This window comes from Gossypium hirsutum, chromosome D07, assembly GCF_007990345.1.
Source record: "Gossypium hirsutum isolate 1008001.06 chromosome D07, Gossypium_hirsutum_v2.1, whole genome shotgun sequence".
Classification (NCBI taxonomy): domain Eukaryota; kingdom Viridiplantae; phylum Streptophyta; class Magnoliopsida; order Malvales; family Malvaceae; genus Gossypium; species Gossypium hirsutum.
Window position 1 is genome coordinate 3,699,773 of NC_053443.1, and position 2,003 is coordinate 3,701,775.

The 2,003-nt window shown below is 37.3% G+C and overlaps 1 protein-coding gene across 1 annotated transcript; it reads left to right on the top strand.

Moving 5' to 3' along the window:
• Window positions 1-562: 562 nt before the first annotated feature.
• On the top strand, window positions 563-1,591 carry LOC121219254 (ethylene-responsive transcription factor ERF003). Its single transcript, XM_041097096.1, has 2 exons — window positions 563-829; window positions 917-1,591. The coding sequence occupies exons 1-2, from the start codon at window positions 747-749 to the stop codon at window positions 1,392-1,394; spliced, it is 561 nt and encodes a 186-aa protein (XP_040953030.1). The 5' UTR covers window positions 563-746; the 3' UTR covers window positions 1,395-1,591.
• The last annotated feature ends 412 nt before the right edge of the window (window positions 1,592-2,003 follow it).

Genomic DNA, 2,003 nt, shown 5'->3' on the forward strand with positions numbered 1-2,003 from the left:
ATGTGATAAATAGTGAATGGGATTTGATCCAAAAATGATCGCAGTCCAAGATTAAGATTGACACAATCATTTTTTCCCCACAGCAAATTGATGTATAGAATCTTTCCTAGAGGGAACCATTCGCTTTGCTGGTTTTATATCGAATAATCCGTGTGCAAACCCACTCACATGATTGCCAATTTGGTCATCAACAAACATGCCAAAACAAAAGTTCTTAAAAACCCTTAATTTCATTACAAGAATTGCTTAATAAAAATGGGGTTTTTTTTATTAGTTGAAAACAAGGTATAAACTTTTTCTATTCTTTGTTTTATAGTTCAAAAGACCCATATTCACATGAAGAATCTTTTGGAATGTGACCTTAGATTTTGATGAGCAAAGAAGGGTAATGATAAAGCAAAAGTTTTAAGATTAGACTATTGTTTGTTTGTGAAACCATATATTATTATTATAATAATGTGAATTGAATTTGGTCAGTTTGAATTTTCCCCTTCACCTAGTCTACTATTATTTCAATAATCATCACTTGATAAAATTTCCAACTGTAACTAAATAAAAACACAAGATTGAAGACCCTTGAACTCTTTGTGGGACCCAACAAGCTTTCAAGTTGGATGACAGTAAATTTGCCAAAGCGTCAACTACAAAAAGGCCCTCTTCTTCCCTTCCCTGCCTAGCATCACTCTCTTTGCTTCATTTGTTCATTCAGGCATTTCCGCAAACAGTTTGTTTTTTTTCCCACAAACATGGCAAGACCACAACAACGATATCGAGGTGTACGACAAAGGCATTGGGGTTCTTGGGTGTCTGAAATTCGCCACCCTCTGTTGTAAGTTCAAAAAATCATGAACGCTTCAGTGTTTTTGAGCATGATTTGTTGTAGTCCTTGATGGAAAAAAATGTTGCGTTTGTGCAGGAAAACTAGAATTTGGTTAGGAACATTTGAAACCGCGGAAGATGCGGCCCGTGCCTACGATGAAGCAGCAAGGCTTATGTGTGGACCAAGGGCTAGAACCAACTTCCCTTACAATCCCAATGCACTTCAGTCGTCGTCATCCAAGCTTCTCTCAGCAACTTTGACTGCGAAACTACACAAATGCTACATGGCTTCGCTCCAAATCACAAAACAGAAGTCAGTTCAGAAGCCACAAAATAAGGCGCTCACTCCACTTGTTATTAGCAACAACAACGACGTCGACGGCATTGCAGCGAGGGACAGCGGAACCGGAGTTCGGCTAGTGGAAAAAAGACCATTGGCAGAGACAGAGGCCAAATCAGCTCAAGTTGAAACCACCCAGCAGTTCAAACCTCTTGAAGAGGATCATATTGAACAAATGATTGAGGAACTGCTTCACTATGGTTCCATTGAACTATGCAATGTCTATTCCCAATAGGATATTATGATTATTATTATCAGCCTTTCTTCCATGCTAATGGCATTTGCTAATTTAACTCATTCTTCACAACCTTATCACTATTTTCACAAGTCATGTAAACCCCTCCATTTAGGCCTATCAGGTGACCCCATTTGATGATGGTTAATGTACAGTAAGCCCTGTTATGAGATATATATGTTACTATGATATTTTTATCCACTGCTCTGTTTTCCAATTATGGATTGTGAGTATGAATTGTGGGAATTTCTGTTTTCACTTTTTTGCTTTACAAGGTTCCTAACCTTGTATGATAAATCACTTTCATTGCCAAATTTTAAACAATTCAAGCTAGCTGTCTAGAACTAGACAGAGTCATGGTTGTCATTTTCAACCTGTAGGGATATAAGCATATAACAGTAAACAAACTGTTAACATTAATGGAAGACAATTAATAATGGTTGCCATTAACATTAATGGGAGACAATCAATAATGACAACCACCAACTTTGGAAAAGTGGCAAGGGATAATTTTTTTTGGTCCTTGAGATAATGGGCTATTTATTGTTTGGTCCTTGAACCTCAACTATAAATAGGCCTTCTCATTTCTCATTTCAATTCATCCCAACC

Coding starts and splice junctions, on each gene's coding strand:
- LOC121219254 (XM_041097096.1), top strand. CDS start 747: ATGGCAAGACCACAACAACGATATCGAGGTGTACGACAAAGGCATTGG. Junction 830..916: donor GAAATTCGCCACCCTCTGTT/GTAAGTTCAAAA, acceptor GCGTTTGTGCAG/GAAAACTAGAATTTGGTTAG.